Source organism: Oncorhynchus mykiss, chromosome 12, assembly GCF_057628025.1.
Source record: "Oncorhynchus mykiss isolate SJ-2025 chromosome 12, ASM5762802v1, whole genome shotgun sequence".
Lineage (NCBI taxonomy): Eukaryota > Metazoa > Chordata > Actinopteri > Salmoniformes > Salmonidae > Oncorhynchus > Oncorhynchus mykiss.
The window spans coordinates 18,337,974-18,362,146 of NC_143033.1; the positions used below are offsets into that span (position 1 = coordinate 18,337,974).

At 41.4% G+C, this 24,173-nt stretch overlaps 1 protein-coding gene across 1 annotated transcript; it reads left to right on the forward strand.

The window, feature by feature from the left end:
* The first annotated feature begins 395 nt into the window (after positions 1-395).
* On the forward strand, positions 396-18,569 carry LOC110537097 (tricarboxylate transport protein B, mitochondrial). Its single transcript, XM_021622867.3, has 9 exons — positions 396-1,316; positions 13,388-13,495; positions 14,528-14,627; positions 14,724-14,862; positions 14,985-15,069; positions 15,901-16,005; positions 16,127-16,242; positions 16,356-16,429; positions 16,546-18,569. The coding sequence occupies exons 1-9, from the start codon at positions 1,205-1,207 to the stop codon at positions 16,658-16,660; spliced, it is 954 nt and encodes a 317-aa protein (XP_021478542.1). The 5' UTR covers positions 396-1,204; the 3' UTR covers positions 16,661-18,569.
* Positions 18,570-24,173: the final 5,604 nt, after the last annotated feature.

The window sequence follows — 24,173 nt, forward strand, 5'->3', positions numbered from 1 at the left end:
AATAATAGGCTGGGTGAGTTTAAACCACGCCCAGTCTCTACTCTGACAGGCCGCGCGGAAGCAGGAACTACTACTGTCATCTGGGTATATTATAATATCTTTGTCAGGAACAAGTCAGTTCTCTGCTTGCCCTGCGAGGTGGGACAGAGAGCCCGTATATACGAAAATTGCATTTACCACTTATTGCTTAGCTAATAAAAAATACATAGTATACAATCGGTGACTCATTGTCATATTTATCCTGATACCAGATTCGAATTGACGCAATTCTAACATGTGGAATGTCCATGTTGATCCTCTTGGTCCATCCACCTGTCTTTGTTAGTCAGGCCTGACCCCTTCATCCCGTAGTTTATTCCAGTTATCTATTTTAATATGACTGAAGATGCAGAAGTGTATGCCAGGCCGCTTCTAATAGGGTATAACAGACTGGTTAGAACTTTGACCACACACCCTTTAGACGGACTACATGCCCTCTATCAAATCAAAACTGGATTTTTTGACTCAAAACAAAAGTTGTAAAAGTATGCTAGACATTTATAGAATACATTATACATAGTTTGACGATTCTGTGACAAGCGGTGAATTTGTTATTGATTTATACTGCTTTAAATGCCATTTATATATTTTATGTATTTCTATCAAGTCAAAACTGGAATTTCTACTCAAAACAAAGGTTGTAAACGTATGCCAGACATTTATAGAATAAATCATATCTAGTTTGACGATTCTGTGACAAACGGTGAATTAGTTATAGATTTGTACATTTTTAAATGGCTTTCGGCTTTTGGCGAATGTCTGTTGAATGTCTGTTGAATGTCTATTGAATGTCTATTGAATGTGTGAATATAAAACCAAGTCCCGTTCCACCTTAAATCGGATTTGCGTTTGTGAAAAATATGGCGCTTTTATGAGGGTGAAAACACCGCGCTCCGCCCTAAAAACACTGACCACGATGGGCCGATACACTAGCCTACTGGCAATGGAGGAGTGAGGAAACTTCGCCTGTCAAAAGTGCAGATTCAACATTATCTTTTGTACCGTGCCAAGTCCAATGATCAACACCGCCTTTGTAAATGATCGCACAGCAATTCGTGCACAGAGCAGTAGAGTGCACGGAGGCTGACGATCGGGAGAGAGAACGAGTGTCGTCGTAGAATAGAACAAGTTCTAGCTTGTTTTTTGGGGCGCGATTGTTGCCAATATGTCCGGGAATCCCACATTTGTGAGTCCCTTCCACAGACCCCGCTGTTTGGCCGCAGCCGCGCCAGCAGGGAAAGCCAAACTCACCCACCCGGGCAAAGCCATTCTAGCAGGTAAGGATGAAGTCATTCATCTTTCCTTGTGTAAGCTGCTGACTTTGTATCACATTTTCATACAGTGTTCATTCCAGCGCCTTGCTACACTCGAATAACACTGCAAGTCATTGTCACAGTGACAATGCAGGGTTTTCTACATGGGTTTCTTTTTACTTTTGTCGAGTGTTATATTGTAGCAATATATTTAAACACGATTGCCTGCCTATAGTGCTTGCTATGGGAGTAGTGAGGTGAGCTTTGTTAGTGTAGTGAGTTATTTGAGAGTACTAATCCATTCAGTCATTTTTTTCTTAATTTAGTCATGAACTACATGTCATTCAGTTGCTAGGGAGTAAGTAGCCCATTCATAGACGCTAACCACCTTTAGCGTCAGTTCATGACGGCATCTTCGAGGGTCAGACTTTGATTACAATATAGCAACCCACATCATGTGCTGTTCTTGACAGGGTGCTGCAATATGAGAATTATTGAACGCATATGAGACTTAAGGAATACAAGACAGTATGGAATTGTTTGGAAATTAAACCTAAAATAAGAGTCCACCATGTCTAAGCCTGGGTTGTCTTTAAACTGTAGTAACCTCAAAGTGTTCAGCAAAATCCTACTCACTTTGACTATGGTTCTGTCTCCATCTGTTGAACTACTACTATCAATTTGCCCTTTGAGCCTTTACTTCAATGTGTGTGAGCGAGTGGTGTGTCTGTTCTAATCAAGGACACATGCTCTGGCTGAAAGTTCCAGGGTGTATAAAGTTAATTAGATGCATGTGGTGGTCCTTTTTCTCTGATAATTACTAACCCCACGATCCTACTGAATCCCCCTCTCCTCAGTCCAGCAGAGCTTGGTTAACATGGCTTATGAATGGAAGTTAGGCAGGCTTTCCTCTCACAGGAATGGGGGCTGAGTGGAGTGTGCCGTAACACTAAAGTTACAGAATCTGGCAAACTTGGTTTCAGACACAAAACGTTTACAAAGTTCCAATCTAGGAAAGAGTTTGTTTGGATTTTGTAGAACACTTGGTGCCATCACAGATAATGGTTGGCTGTTCTATCCCTTTCTCGGAGTACAGTTGTGGCCAAAAGTTTTGAGAATCACATTAAATCAAAGTTTATTTGTCACGTGCGCCGAATACAACCTTAGAGTGAAATGCTTACTTACAGGCTCTAACCAATAGTACAAAAAATATATTAGGTGAACAATAGGTAAGTAAAGAAATAAAACAACAGTAAAAAGACAGGCTATATACAGTAGCGATACTATAAATGTAGCGAGGCCAGTTAGTCAGGCTGATTGAGGTAGTATGTACATGTAGATATGGTTAAAGTGACTATGCATATATGATGAACAGAGTAGCAGTAGTGTAAAAGAAGGTTTGGCGGGTGGTGGGTGGGTGGGACACAAGAATGACACAAATATTCATTTTCGACATCTGCTGCCTCAGTTTGTATGATGGAAATTTGCATATACTCCAGAATGTTATGAAGAGTGATCAGCAATTAATTGCAAAATCCCTCTTTGCCATGCAAATGAACTGAATCACAAAAAAACATTTCCACTGCATTTCAGCCCTGCCACAAAAGGACCAGCTGACATCATGTCAGTGATTCTCTTGTTAACACAGGTGTGAGTGTTGACGAGGACAAGGCTGGAGATCACTCTGTCATGCTGATCGATTTCGAATAACAGACTGGAAGCTTCAAAAGGAGGGTGGTGCTTGGAATCATTGTTCTTCCTCTGTCATCCATGGTTACCTGCAAGGAAGCACGTGCCATCATCATTGCTTTGCACAAAAAGGGCTTCACAGGCACGGACATTGCTCGCAGTAAGTTTGCACCTAAATCAACCATTTATCGGATCATCAAGAACTTCAAGGAGAGCGGTTCAATTGTTGTGAAGAAGGCTTCAGGGCACCCAAAAAAGTTCAGCAAGCGCCAGGACCGTCTCCTAAAGTTGATTCAGCTGCAGGATCGGGGCACCACCAGTATATAGCTTGCTCAGGAATTGCAGCAGGCAGGTGTGAGTGCATCTGCACTCACAGTGAGGTGAAGACTTTTGGATGATGGCTTGGTGTCAAGAAGAGCAGCAAAGAAGCCACTTCTCTCCAGGAAAAACATCAGGGACAGACTGTTATTCTGCAAAAAAGTACAGGGATTGGACTGCTGAGAACTGGGGTAAAGTCATTTACTCTGATGAATCCCCTTTCCGATTGTTTGGGGCATCCGGAAAAAAGCTTGTCCGGGGAAGACAAGGTGAGCGCTACCATCAGTCCTGTGTCATGCCAACAGTAAAGCATCCTGAGACCATTCATGTGTGTGGGTTGCTTCTCAGCCAAGGGAGTGGGCTCACTCACAATTTTGCCTACGAACACAGCCATGAATAAAGAATGGTACCAACACATCCTCCGAGAGCAACGTCTCCCAACCATTCAGGAACAGTTTGGTGATGAACAATGCCTTTTCCAGCATGATGGAGCACCTTGTCATAAGGAAAAAGTGATAACTAAGTGTTTCGGAAACAAAACATCGATATTTTGGGTCCATGGCCAGGAAACTCCCCAGACCTTAATCCCATTGAGAATTTGTGGTCAATCCTCAAGAGGCGGGTGGACAAACAAAAACCCACAAATTCTGACAAACTCCAAGCATTGATTATGCAAGAATGGGCTGCCATCAGTCAGAATGTGGCCCAGAAGTTAATTGACAGCATACCAGGGTGGATTGCAGAGGTCTTGAAAAAGTGTCAACACTGCAAATATTGACTCTTTGCATCAACTTCATGTAATTGTCAATAAAAGCCTAAAACACTTATGAAATCCTTGTAATTATACTTCAGTATTCCATAGTAACATCTGACAAAAATATCTAAAGACACTGAAGCAGCAAACTTTGGAAATTAATATTTGTGTCATCCTCAACCTTTGGTCATGACTGTATACGCTGAACCTGGCTATTGCCTTGTGTTGCATGGCTGTGTAGATATTTGTAGTCATAGTAAGGCTTATCTAAGTTTACATGTAAATCAAGTCAAAGTTTATTGGTTGTACACATAATTTTGCAGGTGTAATCGCAGGTGCAGCAAAATACTTATGTATTCTTATACAGCCTGAGGAGGAAGGTCCTTGGATGGAAACATTGCAGCACATGCAACAGATAAAAAAATCAAGGAACCCTTGAATGCAGTTCTACTACTTGTTTTGTCTCTTTTACATCATAACTAAGAGCATTCATGGGTGATAGCTGAGGGCATACATGGGTGATAGCTGAGGGCATACATTTGTGCCTAACTGCCTATATTGCTTCTGTATCTTGCTTTTTGCAAGAGTGTTGTTCAACCTCAAAAAGCACCAAAAAGATAGATTTTGACACCCACCATCTCAGATTCTTGTGAAATAATGTATGTTGTTGATGCTTCATGTCCAAATCTACCTAACTTATCTAAAAATGTATTGTGTAACTTATAGATGATTTGGATATAAAGCGCAAAAATGCTAACATAGGTACCATTGACTTGCATTGGATTTGTGCCACAAATTATTTAAAGTTAGCATTTGAAGCAATGGCCAGGTAAACAAAACCAAACAATGGGTTGCTGTCATACCTGGTTCAGAGACTTACCCTGTAAGAAAACCAATATGTAATTTGGGACATAAACCCAACAACTTCAATGGCTAATTTCTCTAAACATGAATAAAACATATTTTTGTTGTTGTTGCTGAGAATACAGTACATAGGATAAAGAAACAATACTCCAAACCGCAGCTCCATACTACTTGTCAAAGATAAGTAATGATACTATATACTCATTGTTGAGGTGGGATTGGCTTGGGGTGGAGGGCTTTAGACCACTTCTTTGGACTCCTCATGTCTTACTCATTGTTAGCAAAACATTTGGTCCAAATTGGATGTTAGGTACTATAATTCTTGAATATTATATACAGTTGAAGTTAACATACACTTAGGTTGGAGTCATTAAAACTCGTTTTTCAACCACTCCACAAATTTCTCGTTAACAAACTGTGGTTTTGGTAAGTCGGTAAGGACATCTACTTTGTGCATGACACAAGTCATTTTTCCAACAATTGTTTACAGACAGATTATTTCACTTATAATTCACTGTATTACAGTTCCAGTGGGTCAGAAGTTTACATACACTAAGTTGACTGTGCCTTTTTAAACAGCTTGGAAAATTCCTGAAAATTATGTCATGGCTTTAGAAGCTTCTGATAGGCTAATTGTCATCATTTGAGTCAATTGGAGATGTACCTGTGGATGTATTTCAAGGCCTACCTTCAAACTCAGTGCCTCTTTGCTTGACATCATAGGAAAATCAAAAGAAATCAGCCAAGACCTCAGAGAATATATTGTAGACCTCCACAAGTCTGGTACATCCTTGGGAGCAATTTCCAAATGCCTGAAGGTACCAATTTCCTCTGTACAAACAATGGTACGCAAATATAAACACCACAGAAGTATCTATATCCACAGTAAAAGGAGTCCTGTATCAACATAACCTGAAAGGCCGCTAAGCAAGAAGAAGCCACTGATCCAAAACCGCCATAAAAAAAAACTGTTTACGGTTTGCAACTGCACATGTGGACAAAGATCATACTTTTTGGAGAAATGTCCTCTGGTCTGATGAAACAAAAATAGAACTGTTTGGCCATACTGACTATCGTTATGTTTGGAGGAAAAGGGGGAGGCTTGCAAGCTGAAGAAGACCATCCGAACTGTGAAGCACGGGGGAGGCAGCATCATGTTGTGGGGGTGCTTTGCTGCAGGAGGGACTGGTGCACTTCACAAAATAGATGGCCTCATAAGGAAGGGAAATTATTTAGATAAATTGAAGCAACATCCGAAGACATCAGTCAGGAAGTTAAAGCTTGGTCACAAATGGACAATGACCCCAAGCATACTTCCAAAGTTGTGGCAAAATGGCTTAAGGACAACAAAGTGAAGGTATTGGAGTGGCCATCACAAAGCCCTGACTTCAATCCTATAGAACATAAAACTGAAAAAGCGTGTGCGAGCAAGGAGGCCCACAAATCTGACTCAGTTACACCAGCTCTGTCATGAGGAATGGGCAAAAAATTCACCCAACTTATTGTGGGAAACTTGTGGAAGCCTCCCCAAAATGTTTGACCCAAGTTAAACAATTGAAATTTAACGCTACCAAATACTAATTGAGTGTATGCAAACTTCTGACCCACTGTGAATGTGATGAAAGAAGTAAAAGCTGAAGTAAATAATTATCTCTACAATTATTCTGACATTTCACATTCTTAAAATAAAGTGATGAACCTCACTGACCTAAGACAGGGAATTTTTACTAGGATAAAATGCCAGGAATTGTGAAAAACGGAGTTTAAATGTATTTGGCTAAGGTAATCTTCCGACTTCATCTGTAAATCTTGTAAATAAATATGTCCAATTTGGGTGCAATCAAGGAACTTAATTTCTCAGAGATCAAATGTATATTTCAACAAAATAATGTTTCCGGAATGCTTATGTTTCTAACTACAGAAGCTATTTCAGAACAAGTGAACACAGACCCATTCCAATGCCCTGATTGACTGGAAATATCACCGATTGACTGGAAATATCACCGATTGACTGGAAATATCACTGATTGACTGGAAATACCACTGATTGACTGGAAATATCACTATCTACTTTAGGTGACTGAAATAATTTGTCTGTCTCTCAGATCTCTGGCACATTTTTCAGGACTATTTTTTAAAATTTGTATGTCTATCGGTGTTAGTCAACTACTATGCTTTCACCTGGAGTGATACAGGAGTTATAGGGGCCCACTCATTTTAACTCACAGAATAGATGAGAGCAATATGATAGTGCTTTCACAGTCAAACCGAAATGGAAAGGAGATGAAAGGAATACAGTGAGATTCACCCAATAAAGTGAGTGCTTGGCAGGGGGCTGGGGCCTGCAGTGCAGTGCTGTGTTACTGAATCCATGAACCATGATGACACAGCATAAATCCACACACTTCTGCAGTTCAGAGAGCACACACACACACATGCACACGTGCAGCTGGATTACAACATCCTTTCACCCGACCAGCTCAGACCAGGGCCAGGGACGCATGCAGAAGGTAGGGTTGTCCTTTCATTTTTTATTTTCTTTCTTCACTGTTCACTTTTTAGTGCAATTTTTGTACTAGATTACCCCCATAGAATGCAAGCACTCTGAGACCCAGTAAAATGTGTCATACATGTAAATCAATTCATTGGTAATGTTGTTGAGCATAAACTATGGTCTTCAACACCCTCATCTACACAGATTACGTTATATCTGGCTATGCAGTATTTTGGCTTGCTCCTCATCTTTAAATCTGAGCCTTTCTTTCTCAACATAGAGAGTTGTAGTAGGTCAGTTAAAAAGTCAACTCATATTGAAGTATCATTGTTGCACGATCACTTATTTCAGCGTGTTTTGCTTGCACACTTTCCTTTGCAAGAAAATAAGTGTGTGTGTGCTCGAATGTTTCCCTCCCACCAGAGACCAGTCAGCAAAGCTGTCTATTAGCCCAGAGACGATTGCAATCTCAGTAGTCAGACCTGACAAACTGGTTGTCTTTCTCCTGTCCTGTTATGAGGAAACCGTTAGACATGTCTAATTATAAATATCTAACTTTATGACGGAAGGCGCTGGGCAGAATTTAGAGCCTACTGTGTAATAACAAGATCATTTGCGTGAGCGTTTGTGGAGATTGTTGCATGTCCATTCCTGTGTGGGACTGACAGACCAGCATGTCTGTGTGTTCAGGTGAAATGCATGCTTGGAGTTCAGAGCCTCAACAAATGTCTCTTTCAGAAGCCGCAGCATTGGGTTGCAGTTGAGGTTCAACCAGGACGTTTCCCAAACACACACAGGTTTAGGGTCAGCTTTCCCAACTCCAAATCTAACAGTTTTTTTCCATGGTGAGTGTTTTAGCCTAGTTACAACTGGTTAGAGATCAGTGGTTGAGAATGCTAAATTATCAAATAACTTTTAGGTTGCTACCGGCAACAAACTCTATGTCTGTGATGACTCTGTGTCACTGAGTGTGTGTGTAGCTCTAGCTCGCGGTCCCCTGCTAAGACATTGCATGCATCAAATCAAATTCTATTGGTCGCGTACACATATTTAGCAGATTTTATCGCAGGTGTAGCGAAATGCTTATGTTCCTAGCCCAACAGTGCAGTGCCATTGGGCTGCCGAGTGGCGCAGTGGTCTAAGGCATCACTACAGTCCCTGGTTCGAGTCCAGGCTGTATCACATCTGGCCGTGATTGGGAGTCCCATAGGACGGCGCACAATTGGCTCAGCATCGTCCGGGTTTGGCCAGGGTAAGCCGTCATTGTGAATAAGAATTTGTTCTTAACTGACTTTCCTAGTTAAATAAAGGTTTAATAAATTTAATACATTTAACCTTTTATTTAACTAGGCAAGACCGTTAATAACAAATTCTTATTTACAATGAGGGTCTACTGGGGAACAGTGGGATAACCACCTTCTTCAGGGGCAGAACAACAGATTTTTACCTTGTCAGTTTGGGGATTCGATTCAGCAACCTTTCAGTTACTGGCCCAACGCTCTAACAACTAGGCTATTTAAAAGAAAATGCCTGACGATATAAGCAAACCCCCCCCCCAAAAAAAAGAATAAAGAAATGAATTAAGAAATATTAAATTATTAGAATGAGCAATGTCAGAGTCCGGAATAAAAATATATACATGTACAGTTGAAGTCGGAAGTTTACATACACTTAGGTTGGAGTCACTTGTTTTTCAACCACTCCACAAATTCATCGTTAAACTACAGTTTTGGCATGTCGTTTAGGACATCTACTTTGTGCATGACACAAGTCATTTTTCCAACAATTTTTTAGACATATTATTTCACTTATAATTCACTGTATCACAATTCCAGTGGGTCAGAAGTTTACATTCACTAAGTTGACTCTGCCTTTAAACAGCTTGGTAATTTTCCAGAAAATGTCATGGCTTTAGAAGCTTCTGATAGGCTAATTGACATAATTTGAGTCAATTGAAGGTGTACCTGTTGCTGTATTTCAAGGCTTACCTTCAAACTCAGTGCCTCTTTGCTTGACAGCATGGGAAAATCAATAGAAATCAGCCAAGACCTCAGAGAATAAATTGTAGACCTCCACAAGTCTGGTTCATCCTTGGGAGCAATTTCCAAATGCCAGAAGTTACCACGTTCATCTGTACAAACAATAGTACGCAGGTATAAACACCATGGGACCACGCAGCTGTAATACCGCTCAGGAAGGAGACACGTTCTGTCTCATAGAGATGAACGTACTTTGGTGTGAAAAGTGCAAATCAATCCCAGAACAACAGCAAAGGACCTTGTGAAGATGCTGGAGGAAACTGGTACAAAAGTATCTATATCCACAGTAAAACGAGTCCTATATCGACATAACCTGAAAGGCTGCTCAGCAAGGAAGAAGCCACTGCTCCAAAACCGCCATTAAAAAGCCAGACTACGGTCCAACTGCATATGGGGACAAAGATCGTACTTTTTGGAGAAATGTCCTCTGGGATGATTAAACAAAAATAGAACTGTTTGGCCATAATGATCATCGTTATGTTTGGAGGAAAAAGGGGGAGGCTTGCAAGCCGAAGAATACCATCCCAAACGTGAAACACGGGGGTGGCAGCATCATGTTGTGGGGGTGCTTTGCTGCAGGAGGGACTGGTGCATTTTGCAAAATAGATGGCGTCATGAGGAAGGAAAATTATGTGAATATATTGAAGTAACATCTCAAGACATCAGTCAGGAAGTTAAAGCTTGGTCACAAATGGACAATGACCCCAAGCATACTTCCAAAGTTGTGGAAAAATGGCTAAAAGACAACAAAGTCAAGGTATTGGAGTGGCCATCACAAAGCCCTGACCTCAAACCTATAGAAAATGTGTGGGCAGAACAGAAAAAGCGTGTGCGAGCAAAGAGGCCTACAAACCTGACTCAGTTACACCAGCTCTGTCAGGAGGAATGGGCCAAAATTCACCCAACTTATTGTGGGAAGCCTACCCAAAATGTTTGACCCAAGTTAAACAATTTAAAGGCAATGCTACCAAATACTAATTGAGTGTATGTAAACTTCTGACCCACTGGGAATGTGATGAAAGAAATAAAAGCTGAAATAAATCACTCCACTATTACTCTGACATTTTACATTCTTAAAATGAAGTGGTGATCCTAACTGACCTAAGACTGGGATTTTTTACTAGGATTAAATGTCAGGAATTGGGAAACTGAGTTTAAATGTATTTGGCTTGTAAACTTCAACTGTATTATGTATATGATGGTTTGTATAGACAGTTATTGGCTGTATATGACTAGAAAAGTTGTATACAGCAGTAGTTATACAGGATAAGCCTTGACTAGAATGCAGTTCAAGGACTATATACACAGAGCAGGCGTCTCTAAGGTGCAGGGTAGAGTACTGGGTGGTAGCTGGCTAGTAACAGTGACTAAAGTTCAGGTCAGTGTACTGGGTGGAAGCTGGCTAGTAGTGACTATTTAACAGTCTGATGGCCTGGAGATAGGAGCTGTCTCTCGGTCCCAGCTTTGATGCACTTGTACTGTCTCCGCCTTCTAGATGATAGCGGGGGAACAGGCTGTGGCTCGGGGGCAAAGACGAATTTCTTCAGCCTCCGGAGGTTGATGAAGCTCTGTTGCTGGTTGTGTGCCACATCATTGCCTGTGCCGCGGGCGCCAGATTGCTATAACATACAGCATGATGTGGTTAGCTGATATGTAAAATACCTATCCGGCATTGTAAGATCTGGCATGCGTCACTAATGCCCAGGCAGAGGAACGCACCCTATGTGTGTACTACTTTCTCTGTTCCAGTGGAGAACACCGGTTACCACAGCCACAAAGTCAAAATTGGATTTATCGTAAGATTTTTGGTCTTAATTTAAGGTTAGGCTTCGACATAAGGTTAGCAGTGTGGTTAAGGTTATTGTTAGGTTTAAAATGACATTTAAAGAAGATGCATTGTAGAAATAGGCAGGTATATGACTGTGGCTGTGGTAACTAGAGACGACTAGTCACACCCCCACTGATCAGGAACAGCACAGAGAGGAGTATCCTGTGGGCAGAATCCCAGTTGAACCAATCAGAGACCTTCTTTCTGTTTGCTGTTCAACTGCAGATGTGTGGAGCTACTGCTGTTAAGGTGGAACTAGGAGGTTACCAATAAAACTATAGTTACAGAGAAAAGTCCTACACTGTTGATCTTTTTGAATTGTTAAGTTATTGAAACACTTTGATTCTTTATAATATTATTACATATTTTATTTGTGAATGCGGTAATAACACATGCTATACATAAAAGGATGACATCATTCAGCTAGCAGAGAAGACCCATCTACAGTGCCTTCAGAAAGTATTCACACCCCTTGACTTTTTCCATGTTTTGTTGTTACAGCCTGAATTTAAAATATATTAAATATAGATTTGTTTGTCTCTGGCCTACACACAATACCCAATAATGTCGAAGTAGAATAATGTAAAGATGGAATGTCTAGAGTCAATAAGTATTCAACCCCTTTGTTGTGTCAAGCCTTAAGTTCGTGGGGGGGGGGGGGGGGATGATGTCTTAACAAGTTACATAATAAGTTGCATGGACTCACTCTGTGTGCAATAATGGTGTTTAACATGATTTTTGATTGACTACCTCACCTCTGTACCCCACACATATAATTATCTATCTGTAAGGTCCCTCAGTCGAGCAGGGGATTTCAAACACAGATTCAACCACAAAGACCAAGGAAGTTTTGCAATGCCTTGCAAAGAAGGGTACCTATTGGTAGATGGATTAATAAAAAATAAAAGACATTGAATATCCCTTTGAGCAAGGTGAAGTTATTAATTACACTTTGGATGGTGTATCAATACACCCAGTCACTACAAAGATACAGGCGTTCTTCCTAACTCAGTTGCCAGAGAGGAAGGAAAACTGCTCAGGGATTTCACTATGAGGCCAATGGTGACTTTAAAATAGTTAGAGTTTAATGGCTGTGATAGGGGAGAGAACTGAGGATGGTTCAACAACATGATACTTACTCTACAATACTAACCTAATTGACAGAGTGAAAAGAGATGAAGCCTGTTCAGAATAAAAATATTCAAAAACATGTATCCTGTTTGCAACAAGGCACTGAAGTAAAACTGTAAATGAGGCAAAGAAATTCACGTTTACCCTGAATACAAAGTGTTAAATCCAATACAACAAATTACTGAATACTACTCTCAATATTTTCAAGCATAGTGGTGGCTGCATCGTGATCTGGGTATGCTTGTAATCGTTAAGGACTGAGGAGTTTTTCAGGATAAAAAATAAACGGAATGGAGCAAAGCCCAGGCATAATCCTAGAGGAAAAGCTGGTTCAGTCTGCTTTCCACCGGACACTGAGTTGACTTCACCTGTTCAGCAGGACAATGACCTAAAACACAAGAACAAATCTACACTGGATTTTCTTACCAAGAAGATAGTGAATGTTCCTGAGTGGTCTAGTTAGTTTTTACTTAAATCGACTTGAAAATCTATGGCAAGACCTGAAAATTGTCTTGCAATGATCAACAACCAGTTTGACAGAGCTTGTAGAATTTTGAAAAGAATAATGGGCAAATGTTGCACAATCCAGGTGTGGAAAACTCTTCGAGACTTACCCAGGAAAACCGTTGTAATCGCTGCCAAAGGTGCTTCTACAAAGTATTGACTTGGGGGTGTGAATACTTATGTAAATTAAATATTTCTGTATTTCATTTTCATTTTCAAAACATTTGCAAAAATGTCTAAAAACATGTTTTCACTTTGTCATTATGGAGTGTTTGTAGATGGGTGAGACTTTTATTTTATTTAATCCATTTTGAATTCAGGCTGTAACACAAAATGTGGAATAAGTCAAAGGATATGAATACTTTTTGGGAGGCACTGTACCTTTAACTGAGAACTTGTGACTGTTTCAGATTGTCCAGGGGGTATAGTGATCAGCCCAACCTTAACACTTTCTCTGTCTCTCGCTCTCTCTAGGTGGTATTGCTGGAGGAATAGAGATCTGTATTACATTCCCTACAGAGTATGTGAAGACTCAGCTGCAGCTGGATGAGAAGGCCAACCCTCCCAGATATAAAGGCATTGGTGGGTATCTGTTCCAACAGTTTCTCCCAAACAGGAAAGGGAATTATTTTGTTACGTTTACATGATTTCCTATATTGTTACCAGTAATAGCAGTAACAGTCCATCATTGGCACACATTGAAACAGAGATAGCTGTTTGCAGTAGACCTTACATGGCAGATTAATGAAAAGCCTTGAACCAGGGATCTGTACTAAATGGGTCTACACTTTCCTGAGGGGGGTGTGTGTGTGCCTAGCTGTGTTATCTGTGTGTTTAGAGTCAGTGGACTTTGGTTGGAGTCGCTCCTGAGCAACATGTTTGTCAGTCAGTTCTGAGTTCATACTCATGAACTGTTAACTGAAGAAGCTGCAAGTTGATGTTTGTCATCAGTTCTGCCTTCAGGGTAAAACTCATCGACCTCTGCTAGATGGGCCGGCTTCAAAGTCAAAATTGTTTAAATTGTAAACATTTATGAAGACTAAAGTTCGCTTTTTTGTCTTAATTTTAAAGTTAGGTTAGCAGTGTGGCACAACCATTTTTTTTAAATGTATTTTATTTAACCTTTTATTTAGTTAGGCAAGTCAGTTAAGAACAAATTCTTATTTACAATGACTACCCCGGTCAACCCCTAACCCGGACGAAGCTGATCCAATTGTGCGTGGCCCTATGCGGACTCAGCCTGGAATCGAACCAGGGTCTGTAGTGACGCGTCTAGCACTGAGATATATTGTCTTAGACCTCTGCGCCACTCGGGATAACATCAGAGCTTTGTGGCTGTGCCAGGTAGTGACCACTCTGCAGAGCTGCCTCCAGTACATGAGTCATGACAACAAATGCCAACCTACATAGATGCAAGCACCATGACTGTCACTAACACTTTTCTATATCCATGCATTACTTTTTGGTGATACTATTGAATGTTGCACATGTAACGTGCACAAAACACTATGCACAAAATACCTTAAGCCGAGTTGAAATATCTGCAGTTGACTGTGTATGTTTGTCATTTCTCAGCCTGATTCTCTCTGTCCCTTTTCCTTTCCCTCCCTGTAGTTGACTGTGTGAAGCAGACGGTAGATGGTCATGGGGTGAGGGGTCTGTACAGAGGGCTCAGCTCACTGCTCTATGGCTCCATACCCAAAGCAGCTGTCAGGTACTACACACAGACATACAACCACGCTACACCACACACTGTTTATTTGTCTCTGTATATCTTTTCTATGTCCCTGACAACCGCTCTCTCTATCAGGTTTGGTATGTTTGAGTTCCTCAGTAATAAGATGCGTGATGAGAATGGGAAGCTGGACAGTACCCGGGGTCTTTTCTGTGGTCTGGGGGCAGGAATGGCTGAGGCTGTGGTGGTGGTCTGCCCCATGGAGACGGTCAAGGTATGTGTGTCTTAAAATGTTTTAGGAAATCTTAAAACAGTTATTTGCATGTGTGTTGGTGTCGATATCAATAAAGATCTGCATATAATTTGAATCCGTGTCGTCCACTTGTGTCATTTCAGGTAAAGTTCATCCATGACCAGTCATCAGCCAACCCAAAGTACCGGGGATTTTTCCATGGAGTCGGGGAGATCATCAGAACCGAAGGTAACAGGATGATTTACATTTTTCCATTCACCTAATAGGGGGGATCCTGTTTTCTGCTAACAATGCCTGCAGTACCACCAATTTTTATAACTAATCCAAGATACACCACAGCCTGTCGTTTCCAATGGGAACAAATTAGTCATAGTGGGCAGAGCAAGCAAGGAGGGGTGCAGAGCCAAGAACGAGCTAGCGAGATCCTATTGGCGCGTTCTAGCATGTATTTGCATATTTCCATTAAGGAACGTCTACTCTGATGTGCATGTGCAGTAACTCAATTAGCCCTTGCACTCTTTCTAAACAACTGCATTTTTTTCCTTTGGCAAATGGTAAAATCTACACAACTTTGTCCAGTCTTTTCGTAACAGATTCTGGTTTAGGGAACAAAAAACTGTATTGAGATAAAATGTTTCCTCAATGAGAAAATTAGCATTATGTCAGCCAAAATCCATCTCGCTATGTCTTCTCCCACTGCCGGCCACTGGCCTTCCTCTCATCACCATATTTGGTAATGAGTGGAAACACCAAGCGGATGCTTCACACTTATACATCAGGTGAAATATCTGACTCATTGTTCTATCTGTGGTACTGAGTTTGGCCTTGAACTTCCGTGGCTTCAATGAGAGGGGAGTCATTCTCTACTGGTTGAAAGAGACTAGTGAAGAGAAGAGGGAGTAGTTACTGCCATCTGCTGGACAGTTATTTGTTCTGGTCTCACCATAACTGAAATGGCCGTTGGATGGTTATTTTATGGTAATTGGACGGAAGATTGTGGGATGGTTATTGGCTGTGTGTTGATGTGTTATGGTGTTGTGCTGTCAATATCTCTTCCAGGCCTGAGGGGGACGTACCAGGGTCTGACAGCTACGGTACTGAAACAGGGATCCAACCAGGCCATCCGCTTCTACGTTATGACCTCTCTAAGGAACTGGTACAAAGGTGTGTGTGTGACCGACTTAGTTTGAATCCTTGTCTCCTGTGTGTATGTGTGTGTTGTTTACCTGTGTGTGTGTGTATCCAGAGAGTCTTACTGCTCTGTCTCTCCGTGTCCGTTTCCTAGGTGATGACCCTAACAAGGCCATTAACCCTCTGGTCACGGGAGCATTCGGAGCCTTCGCTGGAGCTGTCAGTGTGTTTGGAAACACTCCTCTTGATGTCATCAAAACCAGGATGCAGGTAGACACTTCCATGATTAATGACCTGTTCACATGCAGTGAATTGTAGATATTTCTCTATACATGTATTGTATCATATTGTTAAGTGAACCGCGTCAGTCTCTCCTCTAACAGGGTCTGGAGGCTCACAAGTACAAAAGTACCCTGGACTGTGCCGTCAAGATCATGAAGCATGAGGGACCTAAAGCGTAAGTATCTCTGTACACACTGTCTCATTTTCATCTATTTTTATCAGACTGATAATGGTATTGACTCTGCCTTTTGCCTCCTTCCTTCCTTCATTATTTCCTCCCTTTCTCCCCAGGTTCTATAAGGGTACAGTCCCCAGGCTGGGTAGGGTGTGTATGGACGTAGCTATCGTCTTCATCATCTATGAGGAGGTGGTGAAAGTCCTCAACAAAGTCTGGAAGACGGACTAAGACCACATTTCTGTGACGACCAGCGGAGCAGGGAACGGCCGGGAAGGCCTGTTGACATCATAACTATGGCCTGATTCCAAACCCAATCCCTTTGCCCTTTCCTTAGGTTTACCATGTCTAGCAACCTCCTCACAGATCTGACACGACTCTCTGTATTTCATTCCAGAAAGTTGTTCTCTGTCCCCTACCCTTGTTTACTTTGATGGTTGAGTGCACTTCACCTAGGGTGCTATAGGATCCTATCAGGGACACTACTATAATATTGGTTATACCTACTGTAGGGGGATTTAGGGGGGGATTTAGCAAGGGCACAGGGGGCAGGGTGAGGAATTGGGCCTATGTGACTGAAATATGGGAACACGGTGTGTCATTCCAGAGAAGTGTAGTAGACGGACAGTGCTTCAGTTCACTAATGGCTATTGTTATCATCTTATGTTATACGTTAACATACTTGACTTAATCAAAAATGAAATGATACTTATAAAACCCCAAATAATGTGATGTAGATCAACAGAAAACACTTGAAATGACAGAGGAGGATCTCAGAGGCTTTTAACTCCAAGGGCATTTAACATTTAACAGGAAATGGTATTACCCGGTGAAATGGGTCTGGTAGAGACCAGCGTTTTCCCCTAATAGCAGTATAACAGACATGTCTGTTTGTTCACGGGTCATATGAGTCTTATTGTCCAGGTTTAATGCAGGTCTGAAATGTTTTAGCTGCTTTACATACCTGAGTGCTATTACATCACAATGCCTTATAGATTGTTATATTCAGAGATATCTTTATGGTAGAATGCTATTATGGGTGCGTTCGTAAATGTGTCAGTTATTCTGTTCTGTGGCACATTCAGACCAGAGTGCTCTGAAATCGGAGTAGACAGAGTGAATTTACAAACGCACCCTATATGTAGTAACCATAATTGTTGTGACCATAGAATTAGAACTCTGTGTTTAATTGCTATTCATTCTACTAATTCTGTAGTGGTGAATAGCCTGTTTTTGGTGTCAGTCAAATACAGAGATGTACATGTCATACAGTATACTCAGACATTCTGCAGAATGCACCAACACTTTTTTAAGTTAATTCCATAAAAACAATGACCAAGATTGAGATGATGCTGGTGAGGGTGATGAACTTTGCAATTGCAAATGTGAAACATCAGAAATATATTTACATAATGATTGTTTATTGGGGGGGGTTGATTGTTGTATGAAAGTGCCTGCAAGTGTATCTCATGATTGTTTTAGAAATCTGGTATAAGATGTCTAGTGTTACTAATGTCTATAGTTGAATGTCTTACCTGGGTCAGTTCTTCATTACTGTCATATGATACAATAACTGAATTGTTTTTATTTAATATAGACAGTAACACAGTGCAATGAGGCCTTGCTGAGATGTTTTTATTGGCAAATATGATTAGATGTACTGGTTGACAGTATAGCTCACCAGACACTATCATAATGCAGCCTTGAGTAATTCAATGTGATGAGATGTTGTCTCGTAATGTTCCCTGTCAGTTATAGAGTATGTATAAATGTCTTTGATTTACAATTTATGATTACAAATTTCCTTGGTAGTGTGGAGGGGTGGGGACACTGATTTTTATTTAAAATGACTAGATTTATCTTCAGGGCGGCTCCAGGCACAAGCAGCATAAACTCAGTCCAGCTGTCAATTTGCAAGTTCCAAATTTGGTTGTGCATCAACAATTTTTCTATTATGTCAGTCACTAGCTATGTTTCCATCCAATTGGCGACAGATTTTCATGTGAATATTCTAGAATCTGCAGAAATAAAATATGGTCATTTTGGACGGGAAAAAAATCAGTGTGATGACGTAGTGCACACAATGTACCTTTTCACTTAAGTTTTCGTGTACCGAATAAAACGTTTTGTTTCCATAGCATTTTCAACTCTACCGATAGGTTTATCACAAAAACTGTTGCATTAAATAATGAATGTGCCTGCTTTGTTCTTGAGACATGCGCTCTGATCAACAGCTCACAGCTACTCTTCCTGGGATCCACATAAAACGGACAAATACATGACAGAACAGTAATAGACAAAAACAACGAGATACTTATTTTTAATTTAATGTAATAAGATAGTATTTCTGTAGTATACTATATATATATACACGGCTCCTAAAAATAAAGGGAACACTAAAATAACACATCCTATATCTGAATGATTTAAATATTCTTATTAAATACTTTTTTCTTTACATAGTTGAATGTGCTGACAACAAAATCACACAAAAATTATCAATGGAAATCTAATTTATCAACCCATGGAGGTCTGGATTTGGAGTAACACTCAAAATTAAAGTGGAAAACCACACTACAGGCTGATCCAACTTTGATGTAATGTCCTTAAAACAAGTCAAAATGAGACTCAGTGTGTATGGCCTCCCTACAACGCCTGGGCATGCTCCTGATGAGGTGGTGGATGGTCTCCTGAGGGATCTCCTCCCAGACCTGGACTAAAGCATCCGCCAACTCCTGGACAGTCTGTGGTGCAACGTGGCGTTGGTGGATGGAGCGAGTCATGATCTCCCAGATGTGCTCAATTGGATTCAGGTCTGGGGAACGGGCGGGCCAGTCCATAGCATCAATGCCTTCCTCTTGCAGGAACTGCTGACACACTCCAGCCACATGAGGTCTAGCATTGTCTTGCATTAGGAGGAACCCAGGGCCAACTTCACCAGCATATGGTCTCACAAGGGGTCTGAGGATCTCATCTCGGTACCTAATCGCAGTCAGGCTACCTCTGGCGAGCACATGGATGGCTGTGCGGCCCCCCAAAGAAATGCCACCCCACACCATGACTGACCCACCGCCAAACCGGTCATGCTGGAGGATGTTGCAGGCAGCAGAACGTTCTCCACGGCGTCTCCAGACTATGTCATGTCTGTCAAATGTGCTCAGTGTGAACCTGCTTTCATCTGTGAAGAGCACAGGGCGCCAGTGGCGAATTTGCCAATCTTGGTGTTCTCTGGCAAATGCCAAACGTCCTGCACGGTGTTGGGCTGTAAGCACAATCCCCACCTGTCGACGTCGGGCCCTCATACCACCCTCATGGAGTCTGTTTCTGACCGTTTGAGCAGACACATGCACATTTGTGGCCTGCTGGAGGTCATTTTGCAGGGCTCTGGCAGTGCTCCTCCTGCTCCTCCTTGCACAAAGGCGGAGGTAGCGGAGCGGTCCTGCTTCTGGGTTGTTGCCCTCCTACTGCCTCCTCCACGTCTCCTGATGTACTGGCCTGACTCCTGGTAGCGCCTCCATGCTCTGGACACTACGCTGACAGACAAAGCAAACCTTCTTGCGACAGCTCGCATTGATGTGCCATCCTGGATAAGCTGCACTACCTGAGCCACTTGTGTGGGTTGTAGACTCCGTCTCATGCTACCACTAGAGTGAAAGCACCGCCAGCATTCAAAAGTGACCAAAACATCAGCCAGGAATCATAGGAACTGAGAAGTGGTCTGTGGTCACCACCTGCAGAACCACTCCTTTATTGGGGGTGTCTTGCTAATTGCCTATAATTTCCACCTGTTGTCTATTCCATTTGCACAACAGCATGTGAAATGTATTGTCAATCACTGTTGCTTCCTAAGTGAACAGTTTGATTTCACAGAAGTGTGATTGACTTGGAGTTACATTGTGTTGTTTAAGTGTTCCCTTTATTTTTTTGAGCAGTGTATATATCTAGTATAGTCTACATGATGAGATTATTATGGATACGAGTGAGAATATTTTTATTTGTCAAACGGCAGTCAAGCATCGATCATCGTATCACCAGAATTAGACCCTCGATATTTAATGGAAAGGAGCATCAAGCTCATCACCTTGCACTTTCACCACCCTGTGAAGTTTATCTTAACTAATGTCATCTGTAGCCTAATAAACTGCATAGTTTCCCAAGTCGTAGTGGGAGCGTGACTCTAAATTTACTTCGATATGATGGTTATTATATCAATATTTGGGCATGAAGGCGTTCCATTGACATTTCGAGTAGAATACATTTTACAGACACAAAAAGATCCCACTATGTCGAACGAACAAATTATGTGTCGGCATTTATAAAATTACACCGACACTTCCCGTTTCCAGCTGTCGTGTACATTTTTTATATGATAAGACTTTACTCGCTTGAAAACTGTGGATTGAAACATGGTTAATGACAGTCACTCAATTAGCCATGTCAGATAGCAATTGTCAGGTTGGTAAATTAGTCTAACCAGCTATCTGAACTTTTAATAATCATGTCCGAATACCGACCCTACCCAGGGTCCCTGACCTCCAGGCCACCCCCCTCCCCCTGTAGAATTACAGGAAATTTGCTTTCAACTGTCAAAAATGTCTCCACCCCATGGCAAAATTGGTAGAATTGCTGGAAATTTGCTGTGAAATTGAAATTTATTTCTCTCTGTCCCATTGCAAAATAAGTAGAATTGCATGAAATTTTTTATAAAATTGTAACATTTTCTCTCCGCTCTATGGCAAAATATGTAGAACTGAAGAACACTTTCAAACTGCACCATGTTTTTTTAACGTTTTTTTTACTCAGTCGAGGTCTCAATTTACTGTTGAGTTAGAATAGTAGAATACAGTCAGCGTAAGTCGAAGTTTGGTTGTGCATCAACAATTTATCTCTTATGTCAGTCACTGACAGTCATTCAAATCAATTCACATGTTGTGCCGAATACAACAGGTGTAGACCTTACAGTAAAATGCTTACTTATAAGCCCTTAACCAGCAATGCAGTTTTAAGAAAATACCAACAAAAAAAAGTATGAGATAAGAATAACAAATAATTAAAGAGCAGCAGTAAATAACAATAGCGGGGCTATATACACGGGGTACCGGTGTCGAGGTAATTGAGGTAATATGTACATGTAGGTAGAGTTATTAAAGTGACTATGCATAGATAATAACAGAGTAGTAACAGCAGCGTAGGGGGGGGGGGCAATGCAAATAGTCCGGGTTGACATTTGATTAGCTGTTCAGGAATCTTATGGCTTGGGGGTAGAAGCTGTTTAGAAGCCTCTTGGACCTAGACTTGGCACTCTGGTACCGCTTGCCGTGTGGTAGCAGAGAGAACAATCTATGACTAGGGTGGCTGAAGTCGTTGACAATTTGTAGGGCCTTCCTCTGATACCGCCTGGTATAGAGGTCCTGGATGGCAGGAAGCTTGACCCCGGTGATGTTCTTGGCCATACGCGCTACCCTCTGTAGTGCCTTGCGGTTGGAGGCCAAGCAATTGCCATACAAGACTGTGATGCAACCCGTCATGATGCTCTCGATGGTGCAGCTGTAAAAGCTTTTTGAGGATCTGAGGACCCATGCCAAATCTTTTCAGTCTCCTGAGGGGGAATATGTTTTGTCGTGCCCTCTTCACGACGGTCTTGGTGTGTTTCGATCATGTTAGTTTGTTGGTGATGTGGATGCCAAGGAACTTGAAGCTCTCAACCTGCTCCACTGTTAGCAATTAGCCCCCAAAAGGCAAGAACCGACCCTGTTTATATTTAGCAAAACCTAATAGATGTTTTACATGAAACAAGACATTTGCCACTGTTATGTCTACCCAATGTAAAATACATCAATTTTTGATGCTCTTAGACAAGATCTTGTGTAAGCATGTTTGATTGAAAGATCACGTACACAGTCATTGCAGATTGTATTTGCCTGAAGAGAGACATTTGGAACATTTGCCTTTGGGATTGTGAATATGCCATGTGTGCATTAAAGAGTATAAAGGATTGTGTACAAGATGAGTCTGTTTAGTCTGGTTTGAACCCAGGCTGTATCACAACCGGCTGTGATTGGGAATCTCATAGGGAGGCGCACAATTGGCACAGCATCGTCCGGGTTTGGCTGGTGTAGGCCATCATTGTAAATAACAATTTGTTCTTAACTGACTTGCCTAGTTATTAAATGAAGGTTAAATAAATAAAAACTGAAGCAGCAGTTATCCTCTAGATCCTACCAGCGGAATCCTCCTACCTCACCAGTACCTCCATTAATGTCTTACATTATGAAGATGTTTGTGTGTGACACATATGCCTTGCTTCAGATCTACTTGTGCCATATCTGCACAAAAAAAGGCAAGAACTTGTGGGTGGCTTTTATTTTCACATAAGGTAAGCAGAGAGGAACTGACCTCACTGAGAAACTGCATGTGTCAGACCCTGATCTGTTTCACCTGTCTTTGTGCTTGTCTCCACCCCCATCCTGCTGCTGCCTATCTTCCCCATTATCCCCAGTGTATTTATACCCGTGTTCTCTGTTGCCAGTTTGTCTTGTCAGGTCTTACCAGTGTAGTTTCCCGGCGCCCTGCCGTCTCAAGTTCTGTTTCCCTGGTTCTGATCATTCTGACTGCCCTGAGCCTGCCTGCCGTTCTGTACCTGCCTGACTCTGACCTGTTTACGTACCTCTGCCTGTCCTAACCCCGAGCCTGCCTACTGTTCTGTACCTTATTGACTCTGCCCTGGATTACAGACCCCAGCCTGCCTTTGACCTGTCTTTTGCCTGCCCCCTGTCAATAAACATCTGTGACTCTAGCTGTCTGCATCTGGGTCTTATCCTGAGTTCTGATAGCATGGGTCTACAACAGACCCACGTTTGGAAATTCTGTTTAATTATACATTCCATTAGATGTTTTCTCATTCTCCGCAGCACAAGGATCTAGCTTCAGCAAACTATTCTGGGTTTTTTTGCCAGCTAATTCCAAGCAATGCTAGTGTGTAAATACTAGCTTTGCTAAAAGCTTCTAATAATCCCTCATCGTCAACAAACTGAAAAATATTCATGGTCAACCAACAATATTTTTTTTAAGTGATTCCTACATTTTTACATATCTGGTTCTGAACAGATATGATTTGCCATTCAGTTGAGTTCTCAAATTGTTTGAAGTCAAAACCTTTACAATGTTGACATACCATTAACAACACATTTTTCTGTTGACCTTGAACTCACATGCTCGCTGTAGATGTTGGTGTCTGCTAGGGTCGTCACTAATTACCACAGCCACAAAGACAAACAATTATTAAATCTTAATCTTAATTTAAGGCTAGCAGAGTTAAGATTAGGATAATATTTAAAATCAGATTTTAAGAAGAGAAACTGTAGAAATGGGGAGAGGGGTCCAGCTGCGACATCATCTTTCAGAGCAGGCATCCCTCAGGTTTTCTATGCTTACATATATGGGTTGCACAAATGACATCTCTCAGGAAAAGTAGGGGTTTCGAAAGGAACCATATAAGGATAAGTGGGGGTTTTGGAAATAACCATATAAGAAGAAGTGGGGGTTTCGAAAGGTGCCACTCAAGACGTCGTTTGAATTATCGGACGTTAGTCATGGTCTGCAGAGATGACAGAAAGGAATTTCAGTTATGCAAAAAAAAAAGTCTACCAACAGTAAAATACATATGTGTAGAACGTTACGTTTTTCGCAGATGTAATTGCTAGATAATGTTAGCTGAATAATTTTTTTCATCTAAGAATGTATT

Bases quoted from the DNA above. Each gene is read 5' to 3' on its own strand.
- LOC110537097 (XM_021622867.3), top strand. From the start codon at position 1,205: ATGTCCGGGAATCCCACATTTGTGAGTCCCTTCCACAGACCCCGCTGT. The intron at 16,006-16,126 runs GTGTGTGTGTGA...TCCGTTTCCTAG, and splicing joins TCTAAGGAACTGGTACAAAG to GTGATGACCCTAACAAGGCC. The intron at 16,243-16,355 runs GTAGACACTTCC...CTCCTCTAACAG, and splicing joins TCATCAAAACCAGGATGCAG to GGTCTGGAGGCTCACAAGTA.